Genomic DNA, 13,015 nt, shown 5'->3' with positions numbered 1-13,015 from the left:
CGCGTGTGAAAGACGCCGAAGTTGCGGTAAGCCGCTGCTACTTTAAGTTGTTAAATCACAAGAAACAGACGATTAAAGGGGACATATTATGAAAATCAGACTTTTTCCATGTTTAAGTGCTATAATTGTGTCCCCAGTGCTTCTATCAACCTAGAAAATGTTAAAAAGATCAACCCAATAACTTAGTTTTGGTAAACCATTTTCTGCAAGCATGTGAAAAAATAGGTCATTGTAATTTGGCCCTTATTGTGATGTCAGAATAAGGTAATGCCGCCCCCTTTATCTGCACTATCCAATCACAGCACAACCATTTAGTATGGAGAGAAAGAGAGAGATAAAATATTTGACAGCACAATAGAGTTTCAATTGCAACAAACCACCATCATTGTGATCAGTGGTTGCACTGCATCCGCTCATTTGCATTTTAAAGGACACACCCAAAACGGCACACTTTTGCTCAGACCTATTTTAGACTTAGTTTACATCTTAAAAAAAATCTCATAATATGTCCCCTTTAAGTAACCAAATATTGGAAGAATTCGTTACATCTAAATATCATTTGAATTTAGGACTGTGTTTGAATCAAGTTTATACGGATAAAGTGGCTAAACAGGAAGTTTGAAAGCGTTGCTTTATTATTATTATGCATGCGCTCCTTTGGATTTAAAACAACAATGTAAAGGAAATAATTCAATTTATGAAGATGTGAAGATAATACTAAGTGGATATTATTTGTGTTGGATTTGTGAAAACAATGGCTGACCAAACAGAAAAACCAGAGGAAACAGGGTTGCAAACAGAGGTAGAGGAGAATCTTACCGATATGGAAAATGTTTGCGGCGAAACCGCGAGTGCTTTACGTAAAGTAAGAAAGATGAAGCTTGCGCTGCTTACACGCAAAATGAACTTTGTCAAAGACATGTTAAGGAATGAGGAATCAAATGTTAAAGAAGTTAACGAACATATGGATAAATATGGAGATTTATTGAATGATTTTGAAGCTAGACATGAGGAGTATCAGAACGCTTTGAGTGAGAAAGATCGCGGAGAAGATAATCACTTCTGGTATAAACCTAAAAAAGAAATAATTAGTAAATTCCTTCAAGAAGTAGACAATTGGATATGCGCACACGGAAATGAAGATGAAGAATGTGAAATAAGTCCAGATGACAGTGTTTCTGCAACGCTCTCCAAGAAAGCAGAAGATAGGGGATCAAAGACTTCCGTAGCCTCCTCTGCTTTAGGACGTGCGGCAGCTGAAAAGGCTGCGTTAGAAATTAAATTAACGGCTCTTAAAAAGAAACATGACATAGAGAATGAAGAGGCAGAATTGGCTAAAAGACAGGAAAATTTGAGGAAGCAAAAGGAAATGCTAGCCCTCAGAACTGAATTGGATGCTGCTAGTGCCAAACTCAATATATTGAGTAAGAGTAAGAGTAGTAGCAATGTCTCAGTGGGAGATGAAGCGAATGAACATTTTAAAAAATCATTCAAATTACAAAAAACAAAGGAACTTATAGGAAAGGAGAGTGAAGGGAGTGAAGAGAGTGAACCAAAGGAAGAAAAAGGTTATGCCCAAGGAATTCAAGATGCAAGTGTCAGACTTAAAACTTATGCTCTTCCGCCGCAGCCCTATTTTCTTCCATCGGTGCGGCCGACCTGGCCAGATCAGTCTCACCAAATGTACTCTGTCCAAGCAACGCAGCCGCGCACATATCATACACAACCACCACAAGCAGGTATGATCTCTCATCAGTCACTGCCCTCTCAAATCAGTCAGCAAACGCAGCCTTTATCACGGCATCAGTCAAGACAAAGGCCGGCAGGAAAAACACCTATTGTTCCACTTGAACCTCTTGGAGGAGCACCACAAGATACTTTTCAGCTCTACAATATTCTGCAGAGGCAAAATGACATCACGGCGTCATTGATAAAGCAACAGGACAAATCATTTTTTTCCACGAAAGGAGATGAAGGTATTTAACAATGACCCAATTGAATACAGATCATTTATCACGTCATTTGAGCACAACATTGAAAGCAAAGTTGAGCTTGCGAAGGATAAATTGTATTATTTGGAGCAATATACATCCGGTCAGTCTAGGGAGTTAGTCAAAACTTGTCTCTTCTTAAATCCCGAGAGAGGCTTTGCAAAGGCCAAAGAACTGCTCCAGGAGCATTTTGGAAATGAATACCAAATATCCAGTGCATATATTAATAAGGCTTTGTCATGGAACCCAATAAGGGCAGAAGATTCCCGAAGTCTGAAATCCTATGCCTTGTATCTCAGGGGTTGTTTAAACGCCATGAAGGAGATTGCATATATGGATGAGTTAAATCTGGCGTCCAATCTGAAATTATTGGTCAGCAAATTGCCTTACAAATTAAAAGAGAGATGGCGAGTGGAAGTTTGCCAATTTCAAGAATCAACCAAGCGCAGGGCCACGTTCAAAACCTTAGTTGAATTCATTGAAAGGCAGGTTAAAATCTTGACGGATCCTGTCTTTGGTGATATACAAGATCCTGCTCAAAGAGCACATATTGTAAGGCCCAAACAGTCAATGTCCGTGAAACCCAAATTCACTAACAAAAGCTTTACAGCCAACGCAACAACCGTTGATGTCAATACTTCTCTCAAACAGAGGAATAGTGCTTCAATAGTCCAACATAAGCCCTACTGTCTGTTTTGCTCAGGAGTACATCTATTGGGAAGTTGTTCTTGGTTCAAAAGGAAACGTCATACTGACAAAATATCATTTTTGAAAGAAAGAGGCATTTGCTTTGCATGTCTTGTTACAGGCCATATAAGCAAGGACTGCACCCAGCAACACTCATGCACTATTTGTGAGAGGCCACATCCTACGATACTGCACATAGGAAAAGTAGAGCAGAACAAAGGAGCTGAAACATCTATAGACGTGGATGTGGAACCAAAAAAGGTGAACACAGGACAAGTATCTCTGGAAGCATGCAGTCATACTGGGGCCGGTGAAGAACAGTGTCTAATGTCCATTGTGCCTGTGAAGGTAAAATTAAACAAAGGTAACACAGTAATACATACCTATGCATTTCTTGACCCTGGCAGTTCTGCCACATTTTGTACAGATAAGTTAATGCACCAACTAAATGTACAAGGAAAAAGAACCAACATTCTTCTGCGCACAATGGGCCAGGAACGAACTGTGTCTACTAATGTAATCACTGGACTTGAAGTAAGTGGACTTCACAACAATGTATTCCTAACTCTGCCTGAGACATACACACAAGCAAAGATTCCTGTGTCAAAAGGTAACATACCCAACCAGAGCGCTCTGTCAAAGTGGCCTTACCTTAGAGACATTCAAATTTATACCATTGATGCAGACATTGATTTGCTGATAGGAACAAATGCCCCCAAAGCCATGGAACCATGGCAGATTGTAAATAGTGAAGGAGACGGCCCATATGCTATGAGAACATTGCTTGGATGGATAGTGAATGGTCCGTTAGGAACAAAGGCTAACGACGTCATGCCCTCTCATTCAGTCAACCGCATATCTGTACACAATCTGCATGAGATGCTGATTGCCCAGTATAACATGGATTTCAGTGAAAGGTTGTCGGAGGAGGTGAAGGAAATGTCCATTGAGGACAGGCGTTTTTTGAAAATAGCAGATGAGTCAGCCACAATTGTGAATGGACATTACAGTATCAAGTTACCTTTTAGAAAGGACAATACTATGCTTCCCAATAACCGTTGTATTGCCGAGCAACGCTTGCAGAGCCTAAAAAAGAAATTCAATAGGAACCCGTCATTCAAATTAGGATATGTCACATTCATGACTGACATGATCAGTAGTGGATATGCAGAAAAAGTGCCAGAGGCACAGCCGACGAGGGAGGGAAAGGTGTGGTATTTACCCCACCATGGAGTTTATCACCCAAAGAAAGGAAAGCTAAGAATAGTTTTTGATTGTGGTGCATCTCTCTGTGGAAAATCATTGAATGCAGAACTACTCAAAGGACCCGATTTAACCAATAGCCTTATAGGTGTACTCAACAGATTTCGCCAGGAGCCAATAGGACTGATGGCGGACATCACAGCCATGTTCCATCAAGTGAAGGTCCCAGTCAGTGATTCTGACTTCCTGAGGTTTCTGTGGTGGCCAGAAGGAGATGTGTCCCAACCCCCTGTGGAATACAGGATGACTGTCCATCTGTTTGGAGCAACATCATCGCCAAGCTGTGCGAGTTATGCACTAAGGAGAACAGCAGAGGACAACAGAAAGCACTTCAGGCTCGAGGTAATTGATACAGTTCTGCATAACTTTTATGTAGATGACCTGTTGAAGTCTGTTCCCACTGTACAGGAGGCAGTGCATCTAATTGCTGATGTCAAATCCATCTGCCAAAGAGGAGGCTTTAATCTATCAAAGTGGGCCACGAACAGTAGAGAAGTATTGTCTCTCATTCCTGTGGAGGATAGAGCCAAAGAAATTATGGATCTCAATCTTGACAAGGACAAACTTCCAACTGAAAGGGCTTTAGGTCTGCAATGGTGCATTGAAACAGATAACTTTACCTTTAATGTTCAACTAAAATCACAACCACTTACAAGAAGAGGAATGTTGTCAATGGTCTGTTCAATCTACGATCCTCTTGGCTTCCTAACCCCCTTCACATTAACAGCTAAATTCTTGTTACAGAAGCTCTGTAAGCTGAATCTAGGCTGGGATGAAGAGGCACCCCTCATCATACGTGACCAATGGTTAAAATGGACAGCTGGTTTGACTCAAATCACAAACTTCAAAGTGCAACGATGCTTCATGAGTAACGAATTTGGACCAATAAAGCATGCACAGTTACACCACTTTGCTGATGCAAGTGACCAAGGCTATGGGACTGTAAGCTATGTGAGGCTTGTGAATGACAACAACAAAGTTCACGTCACTTTTGTTATGGCGAAAGGGCGTGTAGCTCCTCTCAAAGGAATAACAATTCCAAGACTGGAACTTGCCGCAACAGTCCTAGCTGTAAGAATGGACAAATTACTGAGATCTAGCTTACAATTGCACTTAGACCATTCCATGTTCTGGACAGATAGTCAATCGGTACTAAAGTACATATCAAATGAACATACCAGATTCAAGACATTTGTGGCCAATCGAGTTGCAGAAATAAGAGATGCCACCAAGTTATCTCAGTGGAATTACATTGATTCAAATTCCAACCCCGCAGATAATGCAACAAGAGGGCAAAGCGCAGACAAATTCCTTAACAACAAGCGATGGCTCCATGGTCCAGACGTTTTATGGAAAGAGAAAACGGAACAACAAATCCGGTGCTTCAAAGAAAACAGTCCACTACCCCTGAATGACCCTGAAGTAAAAAGAATGTACACAGTGAATGCAACCTGCCTAAAGGAAGAAAACCCAACACAGAAGCTAATAACTTATTTTTCTAACTGGACAAAACTCCTTCTCGCAGTTGCATGGTACCTGAAACTCAAGGAAACTTTAAAATCACTGGTGCAAAAGAGAAAATTGAATGGGAGCAAAATACTTACAAGAAGCAGGATGAAGGACTTACCTGACTACACAGTGGGTGGACAGCAAATAAGTATTGAAGATCTGAAGAAAGCTGAAGTTGCCATTGTTCAATTCACCCAAGGACAATTCTTCCCAAATGAAATAAAAATGCTCACCTCAAAGACTCCTGAGTTAAAGAAGAAAAGTACCTTGTACAAACTGGACCCTCATGTAAAGGATGAGTTGATAAGAGTAGGAGGCAGATTGAGCAAAACAACCATAGGAGAAGAAAGAAAGTTTCCTGTCATAATACCAAAGAACTCGCATGTATCCACACTTATTTTAAGGCATGTGCACAAAACAACAGGACATGGGGGAAGAAGCCATATGTTGTCTGAACTCCGCAAAAAATATTGGATAATAAATGCTAATTCAGCTGCCAGGAAGATTCTGACCAAATGTGTAGTGTGCAGAAGATACAGAGCCAAAGTTGGAGAACAAAAAATGTCTGATCTACCTCAGGAAAGACTTCAACCTGACTCACCCCCTTTTACTAACACCGGGGTCGACTACTTTGGTCCTTTTCAAATTAAACGTGGAAGAGCACTAGTAAAAAGGTATGGCGTGCTATTCACTTGCATGACCAGTAGAGCTGTTCATATTGAAATGGCCAGCTTCTTAGACACAAGCTCATGTATCAACGCTGTGAGGCGGTTCATTTCTAGGCGGGGACAAGTGAAACACTTACAGTCAGACAATGGAACCAACTTTGTTGGTGCAAAAAAGGAACTGCAAAAGGCTTTTGTGGCAGTAAACCAGGACAAAATACAGAAAACACTCAAAGAAAAGGGCATAAATTGGACGTTTAACCCACCAGGTGCATCCCATCACGGAGGCATATGGGAAAGGCTGATAAGATCCATCAGACAAGTTCTCTATTCTGTTCTTAAACAGCAAACCTTAGATGACGAGGGGCTCCAGACAGTCTTGTGTGAAGTTGAGGCAATTTTAAACAGTCGCCCTATAACAACAGTCTCTACCGACCCTCAAGATTTGCACCCACTTACACCAAATGATCTCCTGCTGCTCAAAAACAAACCAACTCTTACACCCGGTGTATTTGATAAGAACGAACAGTACACTACACGCCGCTGGAGGCAGGTTCAATACTTGGCAAACCTTTTTTGGAGACGCTGGACACTGGATATACCTGCCGCTACTCCAAGAGCGTCAAAAGTGGAACATTAAAAGAAGGAATTTTCAGTGTGGAGATGTTGTATTGGTGGTGGATCCAACTTCCTCAAGAGGTTCTTGGATACTGGGCAGAATTATAGAAGTTTTCCCTGACCAAAAAGGACTTGTACGCTCTGTGAAACTCAAGACACAGAACAGTATCTTAGAAAGGCCAATCACAAAGTTATGCTTGATGTTAGAAGGAGATGAAGACAAGATCTAAAGACACCTGATGACAATGGTCTAGTATTCTCTTTTTGTTTTATATCTCACATAAAAGTAAAATAATTTATTTAAGGCTCCTAGTTTGATTTAATTTAATAATTGTTTTGCTTACCAACACAATTAGGGGCCGGTTGTGTAGGAGCCATTTTTTAATCATTTCATTTCACATAATGATTTATTAGGGGTCAAGCACCGAAGGTGCTGAGACACCTATTGGAATTGTACTTTTTTCTTCTTCTTAGCCATTGGTGTCTATGGCAGCCCTATGAACCGTATGTAGGAAAATGATGAAATTTGGCACAGTTGTAGTGGTGGTCATAAATAGTCAGGTGGCCAAAAATGGGGTCTCTAGCAGTAACTCTATAGCGCCACCAGCAGTGCAAAAATTCAATGTTCAAATGGTTATAACTGCAGATCTGTTTGATCTTTGAAAATTCTACTTAGTACATGTGATTGCTCTCCTCATGCTTGTTGTTTTTAATACCTTACAGTAAGACTCCACCCATTACAGTAGCAGCCATTTTGAAATGTACAGTATTTTGTTTTTTCGCTACTCCTCCTTTAAATTTGGTGCAATTGTTATGAAATTTGGCACAGGTGATCTTTGGAGTGAGCCGCATAGAAATGACCGAACAGAATTTTGATATTTATCTTTGTTCAAAAGTAATAAATGCACAAACTTAACAAGGTTGACACAAAAATGGTTTTGAAGCTGTATCTCGGTCATTATTTTATCAATCGAAATGAAATTTGGTACACGTCATGTCAAGCATAAACTGGGGGACCATGCCGAATCTGGTGACAGCGCCACCTATGGGTCATGAGATATGAAAAAAGGCTATTTTTGCCCATAACTACTGAATTGTTTTGTCAGAAAACTATGATTGTGGTGTCTACGGATTCCTTGGCTCATGCCGCATCTGTGGATGTGTATTATGCCGGGATTGACCTGACCGCTTGTCTACAATTTTGAAATGAGTCATAAATTGCTATAACTTTTGAAGTATTGGCTATATCGGCGAAAAAATAGGTAGGGAGCTTCGGCATGATGTCCTGAAGGTACCTGGGAAGTCAGAGTATGGCGCCACCTAGGGGTTATAAACAATACCAGTTCTTATGGAACTGCCTATAACTTCTGAATACTTTGTCTGATATTAATTTTCTTTGTGAAATTAAATTCACTGGTTTATGCCGATTGCAACGATACCTCATTTGTCATTTTCCAACATTCTATTAATGTGTTATTGTAAGGCATATGGTAAATTATCTTTTCGCTACTCCTTTTACAAATTTTGTTTATTTTATGCCAGGTTCTGCTCGTAGGTTCTTTGGAGCAATCCGCACAGAAATGACTGAACAGATTTTTCTGGCACCTAGGCATTTTTTTTAGAAATACCTCTGTAAAGTTGATCGTGCCTGTGATGTTGTCTATTTGTCATAGTTAATTACTGTATATTACATTTTATAGCGTTGCTCTACAGAATGTTTTTCTTGTCTTCAATCTCACTTGAGCTTTTTGATTCTCATATACATTGTATTTCTGTTATTTCTGCTCTGCAGTTTCATTTCTACATCTTTGGTAATTGGCATATGACAATCCTTGCATCTCTGTAATTTTTTTTCTGCTGTTTCTTGAGCTGTGTCAACTGAGTGGCGTGGCGGGTAAGGCACAAGCAATGAGATTCTGAGTTCTTTGGTTCGAATCCCGCCTGAGGCAAGTGTTCATCGCTTCTATTACATTTTGTTCTTTCTCACCTATTCTTCTTGACCTGTCTGTAGTTCATATATGTTCAGTTTTTGCCATGTTTTCGGATGCTTCTTGGCACTGCGGTGGTTCTGCTCTGAGATTGCTACGCTTTGGGTTCTTTGCAGCGCCTTGTGTTCTTGATGCACCTTGGGTGCTCAATGCGCTCTGGGTGATTGATACGTTGTATGTTTCTTGCTGTGCTTTGGGTGCTTGATGTTCTTTGTGTGCTTGCTGTGCTTTGAGTACTTGCTGTGCTTTGTGTGCTTGCTGTGCTTTGTGTGATTTCTGTGCTTTGTGAGCTTGCTGTGCTTTGTGTGCTTGCTGTGCATTGTGAGCTTGCTGTGCTTTGTGTGCTTGCTGTGCTGTGTTTGCATTGCGCCGAAGGTGCTTGACCCCGTGTTGCTGCTTGCAGCTATATTTCTAATAATGTTTTCCTTATTGTTCTATTTTTTGAGAACTTGTGCCCTCTACAGGTCAAAAGGACATTAAATAGGAAGGTGACAAGGTGGAGGTGTGGCTGACTGGGAGCACATAGCTTTTTGACCTTGCCACAGGAATGTTTGAATGAACTGCTGCCCCTTTAAGCCATTCTCTTTATAATTTATTTAACAGATAAAGGATCTGTATTATTTGTTTTGTTATAATAAAACCCACCTACTCTTTCACATTTACTCTTCTGGATTTTTCTTGGTTTATTGGAACAAGCAAGCGTCAAAGATTTCCCCAGTCAACATCAATGTGACAAAGAACAAACTCAAGACAAAATAGTCACTACACACTGTATTGAATAAGATTGCTGTAACATATCAGTTGTGGGTTTGGCTTCAGAGAGACATCAACATTTTGGTTACAAATCTCAACAATGGTGAGAGTAAATGGTAAGAAAGAGTTTTCTACAATCCTGCTACCCAGCATGCATTTAGATTAAACCAGGACTGGGCACTTATATTAGGACATTTTAGTTTTTACAAACAAACCTTACAAAAACAAGACTGGTGTGCATCTTGAAACAAAACAATGGCACTGATACAATTGAAGTGGATCAACACCCTTCCTAAAAGTTGTCCTAAAACCAATACCCAATACCCGTTCTTGTCTAAGGACAACTTTGATACAAGTTTTTGATCCACTTCAAATGTTGACTAGTACAGTGGTTCCCAACCTTTTTAGCCCTAAGTACCCCCACGGCCCTATCAGTAAGTCTCAAGTACCCCTTCATCGAAACTAAACCAAAGTTGTGTTTTAAAGACAAATAATTAGTAATATTAATTAATTAATTAATTTTAAACATTATAGTAAAAAACACTGACTGATGAAGCATGTTTATTTCAACAAACCACCATCATTGCGATCAGTGTTTGCATTTTATCAGCTCATTTGCATTTTAAAAGACACACCCATATGGCACATTTTTGCTCAGGCCTACAAAATGGCAATTTTGACATGCTATAATAAATTATCTGTAGGGTGTTCGTCATATGACCCCTTTAAGGGCCAGCTTTACTAACAGCTGCGCAAACTATCAATTTGGCGTTAAATAACGACTGAACTTACTAAAAACACGCGGTAGATATTTAGCTCTGAAAAGGTGATATTTTTGCGAGTTTATTGCATATGCATTTGTAGAAGTTTGATTTTTAGAAGCAACGTTAATGGGAGGAGAGTTTTACATTTTGCCAGAGGAACATACTTTTTAAAAAATATATATAGTTTGCCAAGCCATGCTATGTCGAAGTTGCTGGAGAAAAGAGGAGGAGAAGACACAAGGAGAAGTCAAATCAGGTGTTTTAAAACTTCTTTTACCTTTCATCTTTCGTCCTCCGGTTCTTCTTAGTTTATGGAATTTCACACTCCACAGTCCGCATTTTCATTGCGATGTCCTGCTGAGGTCTCTTATTTGCAACCCTGTACTAATTTGCGCTGCTCTTAATAGATTTCAATGGTCATTATGGAAATGTGCTTATGTCATTATTGTGCCTGTGTATTTTATTTGCGCCTTTGTAGTATATTCCACTCGGTGCTTGTTTGGAATTGAGCTCTCACGTCCTTTTTAGTAAGTGCCCTAAATTTAGTAAAATCTCATTTTAAAGGGACATATTATGAAAATCTGACTTTTTCCATGTTTAAGTGCTATAATTGTGTCCCCAGTGCTTCTATCAACCTAGAAAATGTTAAAAAGATCAACCAAATAACTTAGTTTTGGTAAACCATTTTCTGCAAGCATGTGAAAAAATAGGTCATTGTAATTTGGCCCTTATTGTGATGTCAGAATAAGGTAATACCGCCCCCTTTATCTGCACTATCCAACCACAGCACAACCATTTAGTATGGAGAGAAAGAGAGAGATAAAATATTTTTTACAGCACAATTGAGTTTCAATTGCAGCAAACCACCATCATTGTGATCAGTGGTTGCACTTCATCCGCTCATTTGCATTTTAAATGACACACCCAAAACGGCACACTTTTGCTCAGACCTATTTTAGACTTAGTTTACATCTTTAAAAAAATCTCATAATATGTCCCCTTTAAGTTACTGATAATTAAAGTGTGCAAATAAGGTAAATTATTCTGTTCAAATATAAAGAGAAACAAAATGTGTTAAGACATTCACTTTAAAGGGGACATATTATGAGATTTTTTTAAAGATGTAAACTAAGTCTAAAATAGGTCTGAGCAAAAGTGTGCCGTTTTGGGTGTGTCATTTAAAATGCAAATGAGCGGATGAAGTGCAACCACTGATCACAATGATGGTGGTTTGTTGTAATTGAAACTCAATTGTGCTGTCAAGTACTTTTTCCTTTCTCTCTTTCTCTCTGCACTATGGCAGTGCTGTGGTTGGATAGTGCAGATAAAGGGGCGGTATTACCTTATTCTGACATCACAATAAGGGCCAAATTACAATGACCTATTTTTTCACATGCTTGCAGAAAATGGTTTACCAAAACTAAGTTATTGGGTTGATCTTTTTAACATTTTCTAGGTTGATAGAAGCACTGGGGACACAATTATAGCACTTAAACATGGAAAAAGTCAGATTTTCATAATATGTCCCCTTTAAATACAAAATACATCAAATACAAAATATGTTAGCCAAAAACAATGCAAATGTTTTTTTTTGCGTCATCTGAAAATGCAATGGCATGCAGCGGGAATTAATATCATGAGGCCTATTTGAACATTATTTATAGTTAACAAACTTTGTCTTTTTAGAAACTATTCAGGTTCATTGAAAATACTCAGATTGTTCTTGAGTTGGACATCGATATTGCGTTTTGGAGCATGCAGCGCCTTTACTCACGACTGCTAATAATATTAATGATAGGATTAAAATTACATTTAAAGTAGTCCTTTTTACAATGCTTTCCTCACAAAAATCAATCTTAGGTCTATGACTGGACAAACGGAAGACATTTTTATTCAAAGTAAATGAGATCAAAGCAAAATCTAAAACCTTACGGGACGCGTACCCCCTCGAAACTCTTCACGTACCCCCTGGGATACGCATACCCCGGTTGGGAATCACTGGACTAGTATATGTTGAGATGTGTCAGTACAATGTGTTTTCTTATTTACAATAGCTCAAACATGCATAGGGAACAGTATAAGCCCTGTCTGGAAAACAGCCAGTGCCGGCGCCAGCCGAGCGCTGATGAGGGGGCGTCTTAAATACCAGAGGGGGCGATCACACAAAATGCATTTAATTCCCCAAGCTAGAAAATACATATAGCTTTGGTACGTCCCTTTAGCTTTAACGTGTTATAAACAAACATCTCTGTAATACAACCACAAAAACTACAGCTATAGTGAGCAACGTACATGATCTGAACACGTTACTTAACAGCACAACACTGCTCATTTGAAGTTCAGACCCAGAGGTAGTTTCTTTTTAATCCATTTTGAATGTCCATGGTGAAATTAGTTAATGCAATATAATACCCTGAAATTATGAAATGTTCGTACTTCGTGTTTGCTTTCCGTAGTGCAAATAATTTTTACATAATGGTGGGGGACAGTGTTTGCAAATGGTTTCTAGCGCAGAAACGGTCCAAACGCAACATTTTATCAAAATTTTGGTTCAATTTGATAATTTAACGTAGTTATTTTAACTGCCACAAGCACCATAAGCTAGCGATTAAACACCAGCAGATAGAGAACCACAATAGCAAAATGACAATAACTCGTTTACACATTTAGCTATGCTTTAGGACAGGCTAATTCAAATACCTATTCGTTAATAATAAATTCAATGTCTGTTTTTTATCTATTAATATTAATAATAATACATGTATTTAACTTCTAAT

General features: G+C 39.2%; 1 protein-coding gene across 1 annotated transcript; it reads left to right on the top strand.

Annotated features, from left to right (window-relative positions):
- The first annotated feature begins 563 nt into the window (after window positions 1–563).
- On the top strand, window positions 564–7,114 carry LOC141351028 (uncharacterized). Its single transcript, XM_073857043.1, has 2 exons — window positions 564–4,283; window positions 4,350–7,114. The coding sequence occupies exons 1-2, from the start codon at window positions 1,971–1,973 to the stop codon at window positions 6,753–6,755; spliced, it is 4,719 nt and encodes a 1,572-aa protein (XP_073713144.1). The 5' UTR covers window positions 564–1,970; the 3' UTR covers window positions 6,756–7,114.
- The last annotated feature ends 5,901 nt before the right edge of the window (window positions 7,115–13,015 follow it).

The sequence above is a fragment of the Misgurnus anguillicaudatus genome, chromosome 19, assembly GCF_027580225.2.
Source record: "Misgurnus anguillicaudatus chromosome 19, ASM2758022v2, whole genome shotgun sequence".
In the NCBI taxonomy this organism is placed as follows: domain Eukaryota; kingdom Metazoa; phylum Chordata; class Actinopteri; order Cypriniformes; family Cobitidae; genus Misgurnus; species Misgurnus anguillicaudatus.
The sequence above is the reverse complement of the archived record's forward strand: the minus strand, read 5'-3'. Positions and strand labels throughout refer to the sequence as shown.

Coding starts and splice junctions, on each gene's coding strand:
- LOC141351028 (XM_073857043.1), top strand. CDS start 1,971: ATGAAGGTATTTAACAATGACCCAATTGAATACAGATCATTTATCACG. Junction 4,284..4,349: donor GAAAGCACTTCAGGCTCGAG/GTAATTGATACA, acceptor CCCACTGTACAG/GAGGCAGTGCATCTAATTGC.